Source organism: Ornithorhynchus anatinus, chromosome X2, assembly GCF_004115215.2.
Source record: "Ornithorhynchus anatinus isolate Pmale09 chromosome X2, mOrnAna1.pri.v4, whole genome shotgun sequence".
Lineage (NCBI taxonomy): Eukaryota > Metazoa > Chordata > Mammalia > Monotremata > Ornithorhynchidae > Ornithorhynchus > Ornithorhynchus anatinus.
The window spans coordinates 22,202,498-22,225,264 of NC_041750.1; the positions used below are offsets into that span (position 1 = coordinate 22,202,498).

At 45.2% G+C, this 22,767-nt stretch overlaps 1 protein-coding gene across 1 annotated transcript in view; it reads right to left on the reverse strand.

The window, feature by feature from the left end:
* Window positions 1-19,715, reverse strand: part of NEDD9 (neural precursor cell expressed, developmentally down-regulated 9) — a 111,532-nt gene extending 91,817 nt beyond the window's left edge. The window contains exon 1 of the mRNA XM_001514682.6: window positions 19,632-19,715. Within this exon, the coding sequence (XP_001514732.4) occupies window positions 19,632-19,643 (12 nt within the window). The 5' untranslated portion in view covers window positions 19,644-19,715. The remainder of the gene's footprint in view (window positions 1-19,631) is intronic.
* Window positions 19,716-22,767: the final 3,052 nt, after the last annotated feature.

Genomic DNA, 22,767 nt, shown 5'->3' on the forward strand with positions numbered 1-22,767 from the left:
CTGAAAATGAACACTGCCTCTTCTGAGGTTAGCAGACGATATTAAAATAAGTAAACGTGCTTATTGGCATGCAAGGAAAACAACCTCCTCTAACATAAGGGTGTTGCTATAGATGTCTTCAGTTGAAATAAAAACAAGCCCAGTTATACCGCCTTCTTTGCCCTTAGGTTACAAAACCCACAAGTAGTCATTAACTGATATTAAGGGGAGCTATAATTACAGTGTAATCAAACACAGAGTCTGTAGTCCCATTTGTTATGTGCGAGAGATTCCAACTATCTGCTCAATGTTCTAATTAGAAAAGGACAGTAATCTATAGCCCCAGGCTTTCCTACCCACCCAGAAGTAATGGCTGGGTTTATCTACCCAAAATAAACAAGGAGGTGCTATCAGGAGAAGATGAGCCCAAGACTTTCCTTAAAAAAACTCAGATAGAGCACAATGATGTCCTTCACCAAGAGCTTGGACTCATCCTTATGGAGGCTCAGGAAGCTTCTGGAAACGTACCTTCGGAGCAGTGGAAAATATCTTCGTTAATGATAGCAGCATCGACGAGAGCGTCATCTTCAGAAACAAATACCGTGACACGGGCCAATTTAATTTCTAACGTATCAGAGGAGAGAGATGCATCTGCATTTGCGAATGTAGGTTCATGTATGAAAATGTGCCCCTGAACCCACATCTAGAAGATGGAAGTGGTTACCAGGCCTGGTGGACCCTGTCTGGCATTAGCCTGGAAGAACTACCAGTGGGAAAAGGAAAGCCTGCTGACCCATACAGCTTGGGGTGACCAGTCTGATGCATGGGGAGGCTAGGCGGGGAAGCAGCCTTACCTTGTGGCTACCCCAGTGCTTAGTCCAATGCCTGGCACATAGTAAGCATTTATCGAGAAGCAGCATGGCCCAGTAGAAAGAGTACAGGCCTCGGGGGGTCGGAGGTCCTGGGTTCTAATCCCGGCTTCTCCACTTGTCTGCTGTGGGACCTCAGGGTGATCACTTCACTTCTCTGTGCCTCGGTTTCCTCATCTGTAAAATGGGGATTAAAGCCCTGAGCCCCATGTGGGACAGGGACTGTGTGCAATCTGATGATCTTGTATCTGTCCCAACAGATAGCATTAAAAAAGAAGTGCTACTTTATAAACCGGAATATCTCTTCTGGTATATTCTTGTGATTGACCTCAGGAGTGACTTAAAGGGGGGAAGAAACAAGAGCAGCTGAAAAATATAGAAATATCATCTTAGAAGCCTGTCAGTAACTCACTAGGAAAATTAATAATAATAATGTTGGCATTTGTGAAGCGCTTATTACGTGCAGAGCACTGTTCTAAGCGCTGGGGTAGATACAGGGTAATCAGGTTGTCCCACGTGAGGCTCCCAGTTAATCCCCATTTTACAGATGAGGGAACTGAGGCACAGAGAAGTGAAGTGACTTGCCCACAGTCACACAGCTGACAAGTGGCAGAGCCAGAATTCGAACCCATGACCTCTGACTCCCAAGCCCGGCCTCTTTCCACTGAGCCACGCTACTTCTCTAATTAGCCAAGCACCACTGTCTTGCAAGCAAAGAAGAGCGTTTGAGAGCAAATGAAGTTGTAAAAAAAAAAAAGCTATAAGAATTGTGGTATTTGTTAGGTGCTTACTATGTACTAAGCCTCTACTAAGCACTGACATAGATATAAGATCATCAGACTAGACACAGTCCCTGCCCCTCTTGGGGCTCACGGTTTAAGTTAGTAGGGAGAAACAAGTATTCGATGCCCATTTTACAGATGAGGAAACTGAGGCACTGAGCAGTTAAGTGACTTGCCTAAGGTCACACAGCTGGCAGTGGAAAAGCTAGGATTAAAACCCAGATGATAATGCTTATGGTATTTGTTAAGGGCTTACTAAATGCTGGGATGGATACAAGCAAATCAGGTTGGACCCAATCCCAGTCCCTCATGGGGCTCACAGATGAGGTAACTGAGGCCCAGAGAAGTGAAGGTCACCCAATGGACAAGTGGCGGAGCCAGGATTAGGACTCGTGACCTTCTGACTCCCAGGCCTGTGCTCTATCCCCTCCGCCAAGCTGCTTCTCCTCTCTCAGTTCTGTGCTCTTTCCACGAGGCCACACTGCTTCTCTAGTGGTGTAACAGTCCACGATTCTGATCTAGCTTAAGAATGACAACTTGGCATTCATTCCGGGGTGGGCGTTCTAGGTCATCCTGCCTGGCACATGGGCTTCTGGTCTGCTAATCAGGCGCCACTGCCTTTCCCCTTGGTATCTCCTCTGCTTTCCTATTTCCTGAATTGACTCCGTCCAGAACTGACTCATCCTCAGCTGGGGGACCCTCTAAGTAGGCATCGAGCCCGTCTCCCAGGGATGCCATTTCTCACTTCTCAGGGGTAAACTTGCTCGAGCGAAATGGGAACATTATTTAGGAGGTGGCCTTAGACTCCTGGCATCTCATCTCAGCACAGCTGCGCTGGGCGAGAGCCGTGAGGAAATTACGGGGGACAGAAGGGCACCCAAGTAGTCCCGTGCGCTGAAATTAGGAAACCGAAAGTAGGGAAGAAAGAGGAAGCATTTTAAAGCCACCGTAAAGCAAAGTCTCAGTCGATGTTGCATCCCCACAGAAAACTGGGAGTCAGTTGCCACAGATAGACCGGCATGACACGCTGCTATCGAGAAAGGAGCAGCTATTTTCGAGCGGAAGTTTCGTAAGGGTCATGAGACCGGGAGGCGCGAGCCGAGCAGCACCAGGAGCCGCAAGAGACCAACATGAAAGCCCAGCAAGGGTGGTCTTTATGTGTGCAAAGTGTTGTCAGAACGGTGCAAAAGCATCGGCCTTCTCAGTCACACACTTTCAGAGGTGAACTTATCATCGTGAGCGTCTTTGCGTATGAAGGACGACGTGCGTGTGCGTAAAAATATATACCCGTGCACAACATCGGTAGGAAATGACATTTATCTGTGACGTGCATACCTTTTCTTGGTCCCACTCTGAAACTGAAAAAGATTGCTGATGCCTTTCCTCCTACAATAAGTTGAAGGCCCTATACTAAGCAACTATTTTTTACAGGTTTTACATAAAAACCACATGCCCGGTGGGTATAACATGACTTTTTTGTTTAAAGAGGAACACCCACCCATTTGCATCTTTACGGATAAATTCAAACTTTCCCTCCACATTCTCTTCATTCAATTTTCCGTTTCCTTTGAAAAATAAAGAAAATAGCTGCCTGATTTTCCCAAGACCCAAAGCCTCACTTGGGCTCCTTTCTAGTTGTAGGCACCTGAATTACCTTTCTTACTTCGTTATCATTGATCTTGGTTCTGCAATCGTTTATCCTTCTCCTATCCCAGGATCCTTTAATGCCTATGGTATGTAGTTTTGAAATCCTCCACTGGTCATCCAAAGACGTTTGTGCCTTGTGTCAGAGGCATATCATGGTAGTCTCAGTTTAAAGTGCAGGATGGCATAACATTGGCTTAGGCAATCGATGACATCGCTGCTCCGGCAGACACGGCTGGGGCTCTCGTGGTTTGTGCATCATCGTTCTCAACAGTATGTCCAGAACCAACTAAATCTTGAATGGATTATTGCTCTTTCTCTCTCTCTTTCACCCTCTCTCTCTCTCTCTCTCCCTTTTGCTCTCTTTCATTCTCTTTCTTTCTCTCTCTCTCTCCCTCTCCCTTTTTCCTCTCTTAGCCTAACAATGCTGTAACTGTCAAGTTGCAGCGTGGCTTAGGGGAAAGAGCACGGGCTTGGGAGTCAGAGGTCGTGGGTTCGAGTTCTCACTGAGCCACTTGTCAGCTGTTTGACTTTGGGCAAGTCACTTAACTTCTCTGTGCCTCAGTCGCTTCATCTGTAAAATGGGGACTAAGACAGTGAACCTCACGTGGGACAACCTGATAGCCTTGTATCTACCCCAGTGCTTAGAATAGTACTTGGCACATAGTAAGTGCTTAACAAATACTATCGTTATTAAGTTAAACCCCACATGGCTCTGGCTTTCTCCTCTCCCCAGGTAGGACAACTTGACAACATTTATTTACTTATCACTGGCAACCTCCCAAGTAAGGCCCAGGTTCAGCGAAAGTTGAAAATCTAGCCCCTAGTAACACGAAAGGGTCCAGATTTGGGTTTGGTGTCTCTTGGAAAGGCTGCTAGAATTGTAGCTGCTTTATATCTCTCACCACCTCTTATGCCATGGGAAATAACGATCCAGAATCATGATACTCTGACACAAATAACGGTTGACTAAATCTGGAGCTTCATCCAGCGGGGAAGTAATAGGTTTGCTGTGACCACGATGATGTTTCTCCTTCTTTCCTCCCAACTCTTTCCCCCAGATGTTGTTTATGAGGAAATAATAAACACGCACATAGCGTACACATTACATTATTATACAGAACTGTATTTGTGTGGCTGCTATGTAAACCAGGCTTCGCGTAATAAAAGGCCATAATGAACAACAAGAACGTATCCCATCCCTTAAGGCGTATTTCCGTCTGGTACTCGTAGAGCCTGGTTATTCCTTCCAACAGCTTCTTAGGTGGCCATACCACAGAACACAGATATCAGACTATTGAGCGCCCAGGAAAATCCAACAGCGACCCACCCACGGGGAAGATGTTTCCATTTGACTTTCTGTCAGACCCAGTGCCTGATTTGGGAGCCTTGGTCTGTTATTTCTGCCCAATATCAAAGAGAGTTGTGGGCGTGCGGATGACGGCGAGGACACGCGTTATGCTCAGAAAACAACATCTTAATTGAAATCCCATAGGGGCTGAAGAGAAAACGCCATCTGCTTTCTACAGCGGGTGAGATTGCTTCCCACAGGGACCAGATCCACGTTAAAAAAAAACCCCAAAGAGTTGTTTGTGAGTAGGGGAGCCTGAAATAGATGTTTTAACAGAGCAATGTGGATGAGTAACTGTGGCCTGACCACACCGAGTACTAAGCTTGATGAATGAAACTTCATTAAGAGAGGGATAGGGTTCGAACTCCCCATGGTCGGAGGTTCCGGGCTTGACTCCAGTCCACCTCAAGGAATGGCTCTTCGTGTCCCGGGATGGAGCCTCCATGAGGCCCAAGGACCAGTGTGATGTAGTGGGGAGAGCAAGAACTAAACCTCTGTTGTACTGGGTTGGGTGGGGTTGGGGGCTTATCTGCTCCTCTGGGGACTCCTCTGATGCCCGAACCATCTCTCTTCAATTGTTCTCTTCTATGGTTGTTTAATAATTAATAATAATTATGGTACTTGTGAAGCGCCTACTATGTGCCAAGCACTGTTCTAGGTACAAGTTAATCAGGTTGGACACAGTCCCTGCCCCACTTGGGGCTCGCATTCTTGGAGAAGGGGCATGGCCTAGTGGCAAGAGCATGGGCTGGGGAGTCAGAGGGCATGGGTTCTAATCCCGGCTCTGACTCCTGTCTGCTGTGTGACCTTGGGCAAGTCACTTAACTTCTCGGTGCCTCAGTTACTTCATCTGTAAAATGAGGATTAAGAACTGTGAGCGCCACATGGGACAATCTGATTACCTTGTACCTACCCCAGTGCTTAGTACAGTGTTTGGCAAATAGTAAGTTCTTAACAAATACCATCAGTATTATTATCCTTATCCCTATTTTACAACATACCTAATACTTCAGTTGGCAAAACCCAGCACCAAGTCTCACCGCCAAACCTCTCGCCCACATGCTGCCTCTGGCCCGGGACGCCCTCCCTCCTCATATCCGACAGACAATTACTCTCCCGCCTTTCAAGGCCTTATTGAAGGCAAGGCCTCAAGAGGCCTTCCCTGACTAAGCCGCCTTTTCCTTTTCTTCAACTCCTTTCTGTGTCGCCTTGACTTGCCCTCTTAACTCATCCCCCTTCCCAGTCCCACAGCACTTAAGTATATGTCTGTAATTTATTTATTTATATTATTGTCTGTCTCCTCCTCTAGACTGTAAGCTTGTTGTGGGCAAGGAATGTGTCTGTTTATTGTTGTGCTGTATTCTCCCGAGTGCTTAGTAAGCACACAGTAAGGACTCAGGACTTAGTACAGTGTCTGGCACACAGTAAGCGCTTAACAAATATCATAATTATTATTATTAATAGGAACGATCGACTGACTGACTTCAGTAAAGCAGTTGTGAAGGTGCAGGTCTTCCTACCTGTTCCTATCTAGACTACCCCCATCCCGGATTTGTGCTGTTCATTTTTGTTCTAAGTTTTCTCCCTTGTCCCTGTCTCTTTTGCAATTGAAGGAAGAGTTGGGTAACAGGAAAGAAATGAGATTTCGCGTAAGGAATGTCTCAAGGAACAACAATAGCCCCATGATCTAAATTTCCTTTTAACTCTCCTCTTCTCAAATGTACAGCCAGAGCTATGAAAAGACGTGCCTGTGTGATCATTCATTCATTCATTCATTCAATCGTATTTATGGAGTGCTTACTGTGTGCAGAGCACTGTACTAAGTGCTTGGGAGAGGGCGTGGTCGTGCTTATCTCCTTGTATTTCTGTTTTGTGGGTGGATGTGCAGCCTTGGATCCAACTCTGCCTCACATCACACCCCATGTTCTGCCATTCCATCGGGTCAGTGTCGGAGGTATGATCACCTTTGAGGTTGTAGACGAATGAGAAGCAGTATGGCCTCGTGGATAGAACATGGGCCTGGGAGTCAGAAGGATCTGGGTTCTAATCCTGGCTCCACCACTTGTCTTCTGCCTGACCATAGACAAATCACTTCACTTCTCTATGCCTCAGTTACCTCATCTGTAAAATGGGGATTAAGACTGTCAGCTTTGTGTGGGCCAGGGACTGTTTCCAACCCAATTACCTTGTAACAACCCAGCTGTTCGTACAATGCGGGGAACATAGTAAGGGCTTAACAAACACCACAATTATCATTATTATTATTATTGTTATGAGAGGTGGAAAAATTTGCCCTAGATTTATTCTCCTTTAACTGAAGGCCGAAATTAATGTGTAATACACCTGAGGGTAATAACATAGCTTTACTCCTGGAAAATATAGTGGTTGTCAATCAAGAAAACATTGCTTCTAATGTCTTTTCCAGACTGAGACACTGTCAACCAATAATACGATTCAATATGATTTTGCTACTGTTCTCTGAATGCGTGGAACACCCGTGACCTCTCTGATTCTGTTAAATTCCCTCTTAATTAGCTTTTTCCCTTTTACGCACTGAGGTGATTAAAACATTAATTGCGCTTTATCTCCAAATGTGTATTTCCTCATCGTCTAATGATGGAATTCAGCCACAGGCTCCAATTAAATGAAACGAGGTAAAGAAGTGGAGGAAACGGCACTTGGTCATCCTTCTTGCCCGTTTTTCCAGGGAAAAGTCCACTGCTGTTTCTTGTTTCTAATTTTGCATGTGAATGGTTCTGCTACTGAGCCTGAAAAGAATCCCAGAAGTATCAGATATACTTAAGGGAAAACTTATGGAACTGAAGTTTCTTTTATGTTCCTTTCTCATAATTTTCTGAAATCAATAAATATTTTGCATTCCAGGAAAATTGTTCAGAGTATTTTCTTTTTATCTCTGGGCAAGCTAAATTTTCAACTTTGGTGGTGTGGTTAAAAAAAAGTCATTAATATTTAAGGAGTGCTTACCATGTGCAACGTATTCTGCGCATTTGGGAGAGTATAATAGAGTTAGTAGACATGATCCAAATATCTTCATATCAAACCAGGAAAATAGCTTGCAGCCACTTACTTTTGCAAAAGAACTTAAAAATCGAGGAAGATACAGCTTAGGCAAGTGACAGAAAACTTCCCTGGAGAGGAGTTAGGAGTTCTTTGGAAGCTTGTTGTGGGCAGGGAATGAGTCTACCCATTCTATTATACTGTACCTTCCCAAGCACCTAGTATAGTGTTCTGCACACAATATAAGCACTCGATAAATATGATAGATTCTGACTTGGGGAGAACCTTCTTCAGTGGCTGAGTATAATGATGACCACAAATATAGCACAGTAACTGTGGTAGAGAGTATGATTAGGACTGTAGACCAAGGGAACGATAATGAAGAATTATGGACTGAGAGGGAAATTCAGGCTTCCTAATCATAGCGGTGGTAATTACGTGTTTAAATATATTTAATTTTGTTCTGTGCTGAGTACAATCAGATATAGTTCTCTTTGTCTATGAGGGAGTGAGATGAGGTATTTAATGGAAAGCTGCGTTTGCCTAGTGGAAAGAGCATGGGCCTGGCAATCAGAGGATCTGGGTTCTAATCCTATCTAATATGTAACCTTGGGCAAGTCACTTAACTTCTCTGGGCTTCAGTTCCCTTATTTGCAAAATGAAGATTCAATACCTGCTTTTCCTCCTACTTATACTGTGAGCCCCTTGTGGAACCTGATTATCTTGTATCTACCCCAATTCTTAGTACATTACATGGCATATAGTAAACACTTAACAAATACTGCCCTCCACATGACCGTAAGCTCGTTGTGGGCAGGGTATGTGTCTATTTTTGTATTGTATTCTCCCAAGGGCTTAGTACAGTGCTCTGCACATAGTAAGTGCTCAATAAATACAATTGAATGAATAAATACCACAGTTATTATTACTACTACAACTATTACTAATAATAATCCCTAGTTTACAGATGAAGGAATTGAGGCATAAAGAAGTGATTTGCCCAAAGTCACTCAGAAGGCAAGTTGTGGAGCCGGGTTAAACGCAGACGTCTCGATTTCCAGTCCCTTATGCCTTCCACTGGGCTTCGCTACTTCTCATCCCGATGGCGAGGATGGAAATATGAGGGGGTGAATTAATGCCTTTCTGGGATACCGTAGCCTCATCAGAGTGTAAATCATTCGGTGGCATGAAAATGATCTAACAGCAACATAGTCAAGTTTCTCCGAGTAAGTAATTTCTAGTCCCACTGCTGCTCCGTGATGAAACCTGAGAGGAAGGTTGGGAACAGTGTCTCTCGGGAAAGGCACTGAAGAGCTTGATGCAGCCTCTTCATCCTCTAGACAACATAATCCTCTTGGGGCAGGGGCCACTTCTGAATTTTCTGAATGGTTTTCAGCACATGGAGGGCCCTCAAAATTGATGATGATCCCGAGAAGAGGATGCTTCTGGGGAATTTGGATCCTCAAGACGTAAATGGAAGCGGACAGCTGCACAAGTAGAAAGCAAGTCGGGAGCCTTTGGTGGTGGAAGATGCATTCATAAATCATGAATGAGAAAAAGAAAAGAGTTAAAATAGAGACTAATAATGATGGTACTTGTTAAGGGTTTACAATGTGCTGAGTGTTGGGGTAGAAACAATCTAATCACATCAATCAGTTGTATTTATTGAGCACTTACTCTGTGCAGAGCATTATAGTACATGTTTGGGAGAGCACAATAAAACAGAGTTGGTAGACACATTCCATGCCTATAATGCATATATATCAGATATATATTAGATGCCTATATCAGATATAGTTCCTGTCCCACATGTTATTCAAAAGGGGAAGGAGAACAGGAATTTAATTCCCATTTTACACATGAGGAAATTGAGGGCAAAGAAGTTAAGTGACTTGTCCGAAGTCAACCCGAGATAAGTGGCAGTGTCAGAATTAGAAACCTGGTCTCTTGACTCCAATCCTGCACTTTTCCCGCTAGTCCACGCTGCTTCCCAAAGAGTCCTGGGAGTTGGGCCCATAATTCTCTCCAGGTAGTAAAGGCAGAATAATTGGTTGTTAGATGCCCGGAGAAAGGTTCTAGAGAAGGTTGAGAAATTTAGACAGGATGAAAGATTCAGAAAAGGGGATATCAGGTGGAAGTGATGTATTGGAGGTCTGAAAGCACAGAAGGTTCAGATTTTGCACCAAGTTCTGAAATACCCAAGGAGCCTGTGAAGACTTTTGAAGAAGAGTGCTCGTTGTTCTGCTTAATTAGCTCCGTTGGTTGCTAAGAATACAACGGATGCAAACTAGCCCTGACGTTTTGAATACATCTGTCTTTGCAACATGGCAGATTCTGAAGTAGTTTTGGAAGTAAGCAACCAGTTTGGAGATCTGAGATTAATGAACCGTTAGAGAAAACTGGCTGCTCAGAGAAGTTCTCCACATACCCCTAGATGGTATGAATCAATCCATTTTGAGTTGGCGGTGAATTGTTTGACCTCCTGTGCATTTCCATTATCATGCCTGTGGTATTTGTATATATTATAACTTACTTATTCATTGATGATAATGTCCTTCTCCCCAGGGAGTTTTAAGATCCTTGAGGACAGGAATGATATCCACAATTCTATTACGGTTTCCCAAGAGCTTAGTACAGTGTTTTGCAGACAGTAATCACAATTGATTGCTCGATTACTATCACTGAGGTATTAGTGGGCAGGGAACATGTCTACCAACTCTGTTGTATTGGACTCTCCTAAGCGCTTAGTACAGTGCTCTGCACACAGTAAGTGCTCACTGGTTAATCGATGGATTGGTTGATTGGGTCAGTTCACCACCATTGAGTCAATGCAAATCACAGCCCAGTTTCACTTTGCGGGACATGTGAAGAGGTTTCACCGGTTAGACTTGGGGTCACATATTGGAATAGGGACTGTGTCCCCATTTTCTTGTCTCTGCCTCTGTAGGATTGACCACCTGCCCTGCTAGAGGTCACCACTAAGTGTTTTCCCTATTAGACCTTAAACTCCCCCAGGGCAGACAATGAGTGTCTTCTTTCTGCTGTGGTCTCACAACTCAGTCAATAATAATAATAGTGATGGTATTTATTAAGCGCTTACATTTATTAAGCGCTTACTAAGTGCCAAGCACTGTTTTAAGCGCTGGGATCGATACAAGGTTATCAGGTTGTCCCACGTGAGGCTCACAGTCTTAGTCCCCATTTTACAGATGAAGTAACTGAGGCACAGAGAAGTTAAGTGATTGGCCCAAAGTCGCACAGCTGATAACTGGCAGAGTAGGGGTTCGAACCCAGGATCTCTGACTCCCAAGCCTGGGCTCTTTCCACTAAGCCACGCTTATAGTAGTAGAAATTAGTAGTAAGGATAAAATAACAGTAGTATTAGGTAGTAGTAATAACCCCTCCTTAATCGTATTTATTGAGCAATTACTGTGTGCAGAGCACTGTGCTAAGTGCCTGGGAGAGAACAGTATCACAGACTCATTCCCTGCCCACAACGAACTCCTTTGCACTCATGAGGTTCTTAAAAAGTGCATTGATTTTTTAACTGACAACAGCTCCAATATGGAAAACATAACTAATAATAATAATAAATGGTGGTATTTGTTAAGCGCTTACTATGTGCCAGGCACTGCGCTAAACCCTGGGATTAGATACAAGATAGAGTGGATATAGTCCCTCTCCCATGTGGGACTCACAGTCTAATACACCAAAAAAAAAATCCTCATCATAAGAATACTCTGACACCCGGTCACCATGGGTTGAAATACCAGCCTCAGTAGACCAGCCTTCTAATAGCAAACCTACTTTTAGTCCCCAGCTAGAGTTCGCATGGGAGAGAATCCAGGGTGAAGACTCAAGTTTACTGCGTGGAAGGAGGCAGTTGTAAACCACTTTCATATTTTTACCTTGAAAACTCTGTGGATCCACTCCCAGAATGATTGCAGGTGGAAGTGGGGCGTTCTGGGAGAGATGTGTCCACGGCATCGCTATGGGTGGGAGACCACTCGGCATAAGACAAGACAAGAGTTTGCATGTTTATCTTTACTACAGACTGGAAGAAAGGCTAGAGCAATCAGCATTCCCTTCTGGTGAAAGCAAATAAATAGGCCAAAGTCCTATTCTTTTGAGAATTATCTGTGTCAGGGAAAAAACAACTAATATATAAGTTGCTGAGCCGAGTCAATTTTGATGTTGTTGTTGTCGTTCTTATTGGATTATGGTTCTAATATGCCAGCATGCTGTTACTGACAGCAGGCCAAGCACATTTTTCCTTCTCGGGTTACTTCCTGGCTTTGGCCCTTTTGTTTATCCACCTGACTGGACAAAGCCGATGGGGTGATGCCATAAGGGCTTGTAAACACAAAGCAGGGCTCTCAGACCAGAGGAAACACTAGCAAAATGGACCGATTCAGTTCTCCCGCTGGCCTCTCTTCTTTTGACCACTTAGCTTAAATGCTAGGAAATGGACCAATAGGTAACGAACAATAGCTATTGTCAATCGGCAATCAGCTTTCTATTCAACACATGGCTGGTGACCTCCTCCCTCTCTCCCCAAATGTCCCTGGAAGGCCTCGATTAACTCACCCTGAAAACAATGGCTGAGAGCAGGCACTTAACTAGCAGGGACACAAATTCGGCTCTGCTCGGGGCAGAGGGGTCCCATTCAGGTCTGTGCAGCTGCAGGGGGGTTCTGGGATAAAGCTTGGTTTAGCCTGGTTTGGCCTGGTTGGCAAAACTCTGAGGTCCTCCCTGGACTTCTCAGCAAAGAATAAAGTCTACTTTAGCTTGGCTCGCCCCCGGGGCCACTTGGATTAGAGCAGCAAGTCACAAGTGGTTTACTGGTATTATTTATTTAACTGGAAAGTAGATCATTTTTGATGGGTTGATTCCTGTTCTCAGTTGTTTGTAAGATTGTTGTATTAATATCGGTGTATTTAGTAAGCATCTATCATGTGTCAAACCCTGGGGTAGAATCAGGATCATCAGATCAGACACAGTCCTTGTCCCACGTGAGGGTCAAATATTGTTGTGACTGGCTCCCCTACCTTAGAGTATAAGCTCCTTGGGGGCAACGAACTGTTTTGTGGTTCGCTTGTGCTTTCCCAAGCGCTTAGATTAATGTACGGCTCTGAGCGGGTGCTCAATAAATATCATTATTACTACTGCTAACTTTTACTAACTACTACTATTACAACACAGTGCCTGAATTGAACAAGACCGCTACCAAACCAATCCACTTAGCTCAGATCACCTCTCCTCACAAAGTATGCCAACTTTTGCAGCTAGAACAAAATGCTGCCTGCCCAAATGTATGGCTGCAAATAAACCTCCTGCCACCCGTCTACATCAAGACCAAAGAGGTTTTATTTGAACCCGGTGATCCTATGGCAGTGAATACTGCTGTCTCTTATTCTGTGGTCCCGGTCAATATTTTGGAAGAGCCGCTTTCCCCAGCAGGTTAATTCCACAGGCGACCCCGGCATCTAACTGGGTGATGCAAAACTTGAAGGTGCCAAAACCCTTGTGGTTCACGGCTGATGAGTGCTGCTCTCAGGGGCTCTGGAGAAGCAGCATGGCCTCGAGGTAAGAGCCCCAGACTCAGTCAGAGGGCCTGGGTTCTAATCCCGGCTCTGCCACATGTCTGCTGTGTGACCGTGGCCAAGTCACTTCACTTCTCTGTGTCTCGGTTGCCTTATCTGTAAAATGGGGATTAAATCTGTGAGCCCCATATGGGACATGGACTGTGTCCACTCTGACGATCTCGTCTTCATACAGTGCCTTGCATAGAGTGAGTGCTTAACAAGTACTCTAAAAATATTATTTTAAAAAGGCATCTGGCTCTGAGCTACTTTGTAATGAAAAACAGCATGGCCTAATGGAAAGAGAGCAGCACTGTGGTAGATATAAGATAATCAGGTCAGACACAGTCCTTGTTCCATATGGAGCTCACGGTCATAAAGGGGAGAGGGAAGAGACATTTACTCCCCATTTTACAGGTGAGGAAACTGAGGCACGGGGAAGTTAAGCGATTTTCCCAAGGTCACACAGCAGGCAAGTGGCAGACCTGGGATTAGAACCGGGTCCTCTGACTCCCAGGCCTGTGCTCTTTCCCCTAGGCCTCACCGCTTCTCTTTTCTCAAAACCCGTCTGCCACTTATTTCCTCGGGAGCAAATCCGATAGAACGATCCCCAGCCGGTCTGTTTCCATAACCTAAGAAGCTTATGGACCACAACAGGATTCTTCTCCCCTCAGAAAAGCAGGCAGCTTCTTTCGCGCCTTGTCCCCAGCATAGCAAAAACAACCTCTGAACAGGTGGCACTGTGCCTTGGGCAAAATCATTACAAAGTACTTTCTTTCTCTCACTTTGCGTGACTTTTTCCACGGTAACTCTATAGCAGCTGGGAGTTTACAAATGCCATTTCTCCGAATTAGGCCTGCTGCTGGCAGCTGCCCCTTGGACTCCGTCCGTCCAGATCTCAGACCATAAAGTACTTAACCGATTCAGCGTCACTAGAGGCTGCGGGTCCAAGTGTCTGGGTCCTCCCATCTCCCCTGCCAGAGACCTAGACGGCTGAAGTCTTGACTGGGTCCGCTGTTTGTGAGTCATTTTTAACATTACTTGGAAGCAAAATGTTAGCTGAGGACAACCAGACTTTAGGGGCTAGACTCCTAGAGTAATGACCTCTCTATATAATGGGAGGACAGAGCAGAGGATCCCAACTGTTTTTATTAGTAATATAATAAATATAAATAATATAATAATAAGCACTTACTATGGGCCAGGCACTGTACTAAGCGCTGGGGTAGATACAAGCAAATCGAGTTGAGAAGCAGCGTGGCTTAGTGGAAAGAGCCTGGGCTTGGGACTCAGAGGTCATGAGTTCGAATCCCAGCTCTGCCACTTGTCAGCTGTGTGACTGTGGGCAAGTCACTTAACTCCTCTATACCTCAGTTCCCTCATCTGTAAAATGGGGATTAACGGTGAGCCTCACGTGGGACAACCCGATCACCCTGTATCTACCCCAGCGCTTAGAACAGTGCTCTGCACATAGTAAGCGCTTAACAAATACCAACATTATTATTATTACACAGCTTGTTTAAACCAATCCACGCTCATCTCTTTACACATCTGCTTGTCAACCTGCTAACGTCACAAGAACTCACCTTTCCGACTGTCAAGTCAGAGGTCGCTCTTGTCCTCCAGTCTGGACTCTTCTACCACCTCTTCTTCCTCCAACCGAGCCCATCCCTCCTTCAAAACTTTACTCATCTTCTCCACGAGGCCTTTCGGGACCGGCACGATCGATCTCTGAAGCTTCAGATCCTCAACTTTCCAGATTGCTTTGTTGACATATGTAAATTCGCTGTTCTACCTGTGCATGCAACTCCATTTCTTTTGCTCTTTACCTCTCTGCCTTGTGATTTCTGCCTATTTGCTGTTTGCGGATTTGTGTTAATCCTGTATTCTCTCATCATATCTATACTCCTTGAGGCTGGGGATCGGGTCCGTCTTCTCCTTTTATATTCCCCTACCACCCAAGACAGAATTTTGCCCCCAAAGACACTCAGTAAACGAGGTTGGACGAATGAACGACATTAGCATCAACGACCTGGTTTCTGCCAGACTTAGACAAGTAGGGAATTAATTGGTCTTGAATTATATTCTCTTAATATGGGCTGAGTATTATGTGCTATATGTTTTTCGGCATTGCCATAACTGCACACATCCCAGAGGGGAAAATGTAGTTAAAGCACGCCTGGGAAATAACAAAGAAATAGAGAATAAAGGCGAATCAGGAGATCTGAACAATGAGAATGACATCATGTGTAAGAGGAGTCGAGTCACCTGCACCTCAGAGAAGAGGTAATGCTTCCCCTACCCCAACCCTGCCCTGACAGCTTGGTTGAATAACCCAGTAGACTCCATCTTCTTTGTCAGTCCTGGCTCAGAGTCGAGTCCAATAATAATGATAATAATTATAACTGTGGCATTTATTAGGCACTTACTATGTACCAGGCTCTGTACTAAGCTCTGGGATGGATACAAGCAAATCGGATTGAACATAGTCCCTGTTCCACGTGGGGTTCATAGTCTTAATCCCCATTTTACAGTTGAGGCAATTGAGGCACAGAGAAGTGAAATAACTCACCCAAGGTGACACAGCAGACAAGTGGCAGAGTCAGAATTAGAAACCAGGTCCTTCTGACTCTCAGACCTGTGCTTTATCCCCTAGGCTATGCTGCTTCTCATGGATCCTGGCCCCAGGGCATTGAAAGAGGAGCTCGCTCTGTGAGGAAGACACTGGAACAACTTGCTGCTTCCCAGGAATGAGAGTAGAGTGGTATTTGTTAAGCCCTTACTGTGTGCCAAGCACTGTAGTAAGCGCTGGGGTAGCTATAAGTTAATCGGATCGGACACAGTCCCCGTCCCATTTGGGGCTCGCAATCTTAGTAGGACTGTGGAGGGTTTGAATCTCCATTTTACAGATGAAGGAAACTGAGGAAATTGGGTGAAAAATTACCCATGCCTTCACAGACCTCAGATTCTTTCCTTCAAAAGTAATTCCCCTAAGCGACCGTCTCATTTTGACTTATTTTCTTGGAGTGAGATAACAAGTGCCATTAAAGAGAAATGTCTGAGGCTTCGTATTTTACATTCCCCTGCTGAGGGAAAAGAAAGCCACAGAAGACGTAGAAAAGCCACACTTTCCCTCTCCTCCAGTGAGGGAAAGTGCCTAGTTTGTGGAAAGAAAGAAACTCAGGGCTGGGAGAAGCCCGCTAAGCTCAGGTTTGCTGCGTTCACTCCAGCTCCTGTTTACTTTCCAGGCAGTGGACGATGTTCTTTTTCGACAGTCTAATTTCTGTAGCCGAACTGGATCCTGTAACCCTCCTTAATCAAACACAGAAAGCTTTATGGAATCACATCTCAGGGAATTCTAGTTTGCTGGATTGAAATGAGAAAGTTAAATCTCAGTCTAGACTTGCCTCTGTATAGCCCCCACGAATCTTACACCCTGCAGGACACTTCGCCTTTGAATATGTTTCTCATTTTCCAGACAAACCCAGGGGATCTGCATCCCCCAGTAAAATTTCCGTCTGCACTAAATTGCCTTTTAGTGGTGATTTATTCCCCAATAAAACTAACATCACGAGAAGGAGAAGATGTTTAATTGTTAAACCGACAGGAGTTACGCGTGGACGAGTTATCGAGCTTACGTATGCAAGAGGGATAAGGCTTTGTGAAGTCATGTGTCTTTATGAGGGAGCCAGTAAGAAAGAGAAGAATGGGGGTGCCTGAGAACCCCTCCATTAAACACGATACCGGCATGTAATCTACCTCAGGGTGTGCTACAGATGACAGTCCGTGGGGTCTTTGGGGTAGTATTACAGCCTGCTGTCAGGAGATAGAGTTTCTGTTCTAGCTTTTGCCTCTGAGCGATTTGGAGTCGATAGCTTCTACGTCTATGCGCCTCACTTTCTCCGTGGGTAAAATGGGCGCGATTCTATCTCACCCCTGATGTCAGCAGGAGAGTCAGCTTCTACCGAAGCGGCGAGGTTTAGCGGATAGAGCACGGGCCTGGGAGTCAGAAGGTCCTGGGTTAGAACGCCGCTACGTCACTTGTCGGCTGCGTGATCTTGGGCAAGTCACTTCACTTCTCTGGACCTCAGTTACCTTGTCTGTAAAATGGGGATTGAGATTGTCAGCCCCACTTGGGACAGGGACCGTGTCCAACCTAATTTGCTTGGATCCACCCCAGGGCTTAGTACAGTGGCTGGCACATAGTAAGCGCTTAATAAATACCATCATTATTACTATTACTTCTGGTTGACACATACCATACCAGAGAAGGTAGCAAACTCAAGCTCTACCCCATTTCATGTGGGCCATTATGCTCACTAACTGGAGGAGCAGCATCGTCTAATGAATGGAACCCAGGCCTGGGAGTTACAAGGACCTGGGTTCTAATCCCGGCTCCACCAGTTGTCTTCTGGGTTACCTTGGGCAAGTTACTTTACTTCTCTGGGCCTCAGAAACTCACCTATAAAATGGGGATTAATAATAATGATTCTGATGATGATGATGATAATGTTGGTATTTGTTAGGTGCTTGTTATGTGCCAGTCACTTTACTAAGCCCTGGGGTGGATACAAGCAAATCTAGTTGGACACAGTCCCTGTCTCCCTTGGGGCTCTCAGTCTCAATCCGCATTTTGCGGATGAGGGAACTGAGGCACTGAGAAGTGCAGTGACTTGCCCAAGGTCACACAGCAGGCAACTGTATAGCCCCATGTGTCTAACCTGATTACCTTCTATCTACCCCAGCCCTTAGAACAATGCCTGGCAAATAGAAAGTGCTTAACACATACCAATTAAAAACAAAAAAAACTCCTCATGCACCCACACGTTAAATTGTAAGCTCCTTGTGGGCAGGCATCTTATCTTCTACGTCCACACCTGTTTCCCCCTATAGTCTGTAAATTCCTAGTGGGAAGGGAATCACATCTACCAACTCTGATACATCGTACTCTCCCAAAGTTAAGTGCTGTGCTTTGTTCACAGTAAGTGCTCAATAAATTCCTTTAATTCATTCCATGATTCAGTTAATTGTATTTATTGAATGCTTACTGTGTGCAGAGCACTGTACTAACTATTTAGGAGAGTACAAAATAATAAACAGATTCATTCCCTGCCCATAACGATGACTGATGGATTCTGCACTCTGAAGGCACCCAATAAATTCTACTGATTGATTGATTAAATGATGCATTCCTTTTGAGCCAGCCCTCTGCAAAGACTTAGCCAATCATGAACTGGATGAAATCACCACATTCTACACGAGATGAGTAACAAGAGCATTAAAAAGAAACCAAATGATCTGTTTTCAACAACACAAAGTGCCATTGTTTTCATTCTATTTTAGTATTCCACTGTGCTGAATTTGAACCTGGAAATCCATGCGGATGGGAGAAGAATCAGGTAGGAAGATTAAAACCTTCCAAAAATTTCTCGAGGAGAACCACATCACATTTCCGAGGCTGGAATCAAGATGTGATTCCATAGAGCTTTCTGAAGCACAGAGAAGTGAAGCGACTCGCCGAAGATCACACGGCAGTCAAGAGGCGGAGTCTGGATTAGAACCCACGACCTTCTGACTCCCAGGTCTGTGCTCTATTCACTGTGCCATGCTGCTGCCTTAAAATGGGTGAAGACCGCACATGGAATTTGCAATGCATGTAATGCAAATCAAGGGCCACCCCTGCCCACCTTCTGGCTCATTGCACTCTGTGCCCCAGCGGGACATGAGTGACATGAAAGAGTGTAAATGGCACCACACAAACCGTCAGCTCTATCATCGATTCCTTTTCACAGGGTCTCAGTCCTGAAGTCTCCGGATGAGGCTCATCCATTGACCCTGAAAGGAGATTCCCTCATTGACCTGGTGTAGCCAACTCACGATGAGCTGCGGCAAAATGGGGAACCGAGACAGCCCTCATCGTTGAAAATCCACAGGTAATCCCCAAACCTCCTTTCAGCCTATAGCTTCATATGATTTTACTAGAGTTGTTGACAAAGACCAAAATAGTCCTTGGCTTCCTCTCCCCACCCACTTCCAGCAAGCAGTGACACTGTCTGCCATGAGCCAGGAGAAAGGAGATCACAAACTGGATAATTGAGAGTTGGCTGAGTGAAACAGACGTCGAGTTGTGCCCGGTACGATGAGCTCCGAGCAATATTCTGCCCAGGAGAGAAATTTTTCCCGGCATTAGTCATTCTAGACAAATATGTCAGGATTCCGCCCTGAACAGTGAGAAGTTGTCATACCAAAGCAAAACTGTCAGTGCCTTTGCCCTTCAGCTGCATGCATGGATAGGAAGACAATTGCGTTTGATTTATTTTCCTTGAAATTACTCGTGTGTCCTGGCTGAATTACATTAGACAAACAGGTCTCCTGTGAAGTGTGTTTTCGCTCGGTCACAACTCACCGTTGTCCACATTTTCTCCCGTTCCTCTCTCAGCAGGCCAAGGAATGCGGGAACATCGTCTCGTGAAGAGGGTCACCTCAGTGAGAACTCCAGGTTTTCAGCAGGCTGGCAGATTTTCCTCCTTTTCATTACTCTTCTCTAAGTTTTCAAGATGCTCTTGTACCAGTGCTGTTTCTTGGAGGCATGTATTTCCTGCCCCTGAAAATGAAAAGCAGAAATACTGAGATCGATAACCAGGGAAAGAGAAATGACATTTTTCCTTACTAAGTGCCTCGAGTATGAAATTCCTTGAAATCCAGGGCTGGCTACTTTCAGAAAGTGAGTAGTAGGAGTAGTTGTAGTAATTCTCTTAGACTGTGAACCCCATGCAGGACAGGGACTGTGTCTGACCTGATTAAATTGCATCCACCCCAGTGATTAGAACAATGTTTGACACATTAGTAAGCGCTTAACAAATGCCATCATTATTATTATTATCATTAGTAGTAGTAATAGGTGAAGTAGTAATATTTTTTTTGAGTGCCCACTGGGTGCCATTCATTGTACTAAGAATTTAAGAAGTATAAACAGTTGACACATTCTCTGTCCATGATGATCTTATACTGGCAGCTTCTTTGGGGTGCATTGTTAGAAGCGATGGCCGTGAATGAAAATTCAAAAGGATCCAGCCTTCCTCTGCTTGGATTGGGAACAGCACCTGTGTGACATGATAAAATCATATGAATCGGGAGGGAGTGGCAAATCTTTCCCTGCCTCATGTTCTCTAGTGGAAATGACATGGGCCTGGGTGTCAGGAGACCTGGCCTAGTTCCGCCACTTGTCTGTTGTGCGACCTTGGGCAAATCACTTTACTCCACTGTGCTAGTTTCCTTATCTCTAAAGTGGAGGTTAAATGCCTATTCTCTCTCTCCTTTAGATTGTGAGCCTAGTATGCAACAATGACCTGCCTCTGAACCGATTATTTCCAGCGTTTAGCATGGCATTTGGCCTAGAAAAGGTGCTTAACCAAGACCAGAATTATTACTATAATTTTTTAAACTGGCCCTGCTTTAGTGACTGTGACTTCCACGGTTTGTGAAATTCAGGGGCACTAAGAATCCAGGGAAAAGAAGCATGGCTCAGTGGAAAGAGGCTGGGCTTGGGAGTCAGAGTTCATGGGTTCGAATCCCAGCTCTGCCACTTGTCAGCTGTGTGACTGTGGGCAAGTCACTTAACATCTCTGTGCCTCAGTTCCCTCATCTGTAAAATGGGGATTAACTGGGAGCCTCACGTGGGACAACCTGATTACCCTGTATCTACCCCAGCGCTTAGAACAGTGCTCTGCACATAGTAAGCGCTTAACAAATACCAGCATTATTATTATTATTATTATCATTATCCCCAAACTGCTTACCTGCCCCTGCCCTGGGCAGAATAGAACCCATGAAAAACACAAGAGATTCAATTTTCCAGAATCCGGTAATACTTTTGTTGTTTACGTTCCCCAGATATTCTGCCTTCTCCTTCACGCCATTACCTTGAAGCCACCAAAAGCAAGATTGTCTGTGCCTCACTCACAGCCGCCAGTAAAGCGTGCAATCACTGTTTACTTTTCTTGCTTCCCGCAAAGGAGGAAACCTGGTGGATTGGCGAGAGTTCCCTCATCCTGCTTAGATGCAAAGCACAGAATTCACTCATCCCGGGGAAGAAAGAAAAATCAGCGGGGCTCTTCATGGGTGCTAGCCAATTTTTCACTTTCCAGTCACTCCCCACCAACGAAGCTCAGTCCTTTAGCGAAAGTCAACAAATTAACACAGACAGAGAGTTCTATTATTAAAACCAGGTGGGACAACTAGCAAACATTCTGAGACCCAGGAGTTTTGACAAATGCTAAAAGAAATCTTTCTGCCTACAGAAGACATAAAGGATAATGAGATTTATGACTCAGGTTAATGGATGGGTCAAATTCATCCCCTTTTTATTCATTCAGGAAATATTGGACCACCTGGGAGTGAGCTAAGTGCGATTGAAGGAGAACAGAAGGATCCCCCTTTGGGTGAATTTGGTGATCGGGTCTTTTCTGCCTCAAGGATTAGAGCGGCACTACTGGTGGAATTGAGGGTTTCACCCCTAATAATAACTGTGGCATTTGTTAACACCATGTGCCCAGCGCCGGACTAAGCCTGGAGTTGATACAGTGCAATCAGGTCGAACACATTCCCGGTCTACAGAGCTTTTACAGTTTCAGGGCGAGGAAGAACAGGAACTGAATGTCCATTTTACAGATAAGGAAACCGAGGCAGAGAGAAGGCACTGGTTGGGGCTTAAGCATCTTTAATGGGAAGATGAGGGTGGGATTGTCAGATCTCTAGTCTGAAAGTCCCAGTAAGAGCTGGGAAGGACCAGAAGTTGAGGAGAGCAAGGGAAGTGAAGAGGGGGGAGGGGTGGGGAGAGAAGCAAGAGCAGTTGGAGAAGAGGTGTTTGGAGGAGCTAGTTAGGAGAGGAGCATGGTAGATGGCAGTAAAAGAGCTCCTGTGAGCTGTTCAGAGACGTGGTCCTTGACTACCCACGTGATCAGCAGCCCACCGGGATACCCCAGATACTCCAGATAGAAGCTTAGCGGCCTAGAGGACAGAGCTGAGGCCTGGGCGGCAGAAAGACCTGGGTTCTAATTCCGGCTCCGCCACGCGTCGGCCGAGTGACCTCGGACAAGTCACTTCACTTCTCTGTGCCTCGCTTCCCTCATCTGTAATAATAATTATGGCATTTCTTAAGCGCTTGCTATGTGTAAAATGGGGATTAAGACCGTGTGTGGCATAGCGACTGTGTCCAGCCCAATTATCTTATATCTACCTCAGGGCTTAGAACAGTCCCTGGTGCACAGTAAGCGCTTAACAAATACCATAATAATAATAATAACAATGATTCTCTGAGCCTCATCTGTAAAACGGGGATTAACGCTGTGAGCCCCACCTGGGACCCGGACTGTGTCCAACCTGATTAGCTTGTATCTGCCCCCAGCGCTTAGCACAGTGCTTGACGCAAATTCCGGTGGGCCACTCCGGCCCCTCTCCGCCGTTTGTAGGGGTAACGACGGGAGGCAGGAGTAGGAGGGTGGTAGTTAGAAGAGGGAATTCTCGCAGTCGTGAGAGTAGTA